The sequence below is a fragment of the Dendrobium catenatum genome, unplaced genomic scaffold (genome assembly GCF_001605985.2).
Source record: "Dendrobium catenatum unplaced genomic scaffold, ASM160598v2 original_scaffold_11310, whole genome shotgun sequence".
Lineage (NCBI taxonomy): Eukaryota > Viridiplantae > Streptophyta > Magnoliopsida > Asparagales > Orchidaceae > Dendrobium > Dendrobium catenatum.
In genome coordinates, this window is record NW_021329770.1 from 1 (window position 1) to 394 (window position 394).

The following is a 394-nucleotide window of genomic DNA, read 5'->3' on the forward strand; positions in this document are numbered from 1 at the left end:
GATGGAGCCGTCATCGCCTTCGCCGATATGATGAAGAACAAGATCACCATGCCGGCTCACCTCATGTTCGACGGCCGCGACCACCGCCTCTTCCACCATTTCAGCGCGGTTGCTCAGCGCCTGGGAGTTTACACGGCTAAGGACTACGCAGATATTACGGAGTTTTTGGTTGGGAGGTGGAAGGTGGAGAGCCTCGTGGGTCTATCTGATGAGGGGCGGAAGGCGCAGGATTTTGTGTGTAGGTTGGCGCCCAGGTACAGGAAGCTAGAGGAGAGAGCACAAGGACGGGCTAAACAGGGCTTCAGTACTGTGCGTTTCAGTTGGATTTTCGACAGAGAAGTACAGGTATGAGCTGTGGAAATTTCCTGTGCTGTTCAAGATAGGAAATTTCTTA

At 53.0% G+C, this 394-nt stretch overlaps 1 protein-coding gene across 1 annotated transcript; it reads left to right on the top strand.

The window, feature by feature from the left end:
- Positions 1 to 6: 6 nt before the first annotated feature.
- Positions 7 to 375, top strand: LOC114578400 (acyl-[acyl-carrier-protein] desaturase, chloroplastic-like). The gene has a single exon (XM_028691551.1). It carries the CDS (start codon positions 28 to 30, stop codon positions 349 to 351), a length of 324 nt encoding a protein of 107 aa, XP_028547384.1. The 5' UTR covers positions 7 to 27; the 3' UTR covers positions 352 to 375.
- Positions 376 to 394: the final 19 nt, after the last annotated feature.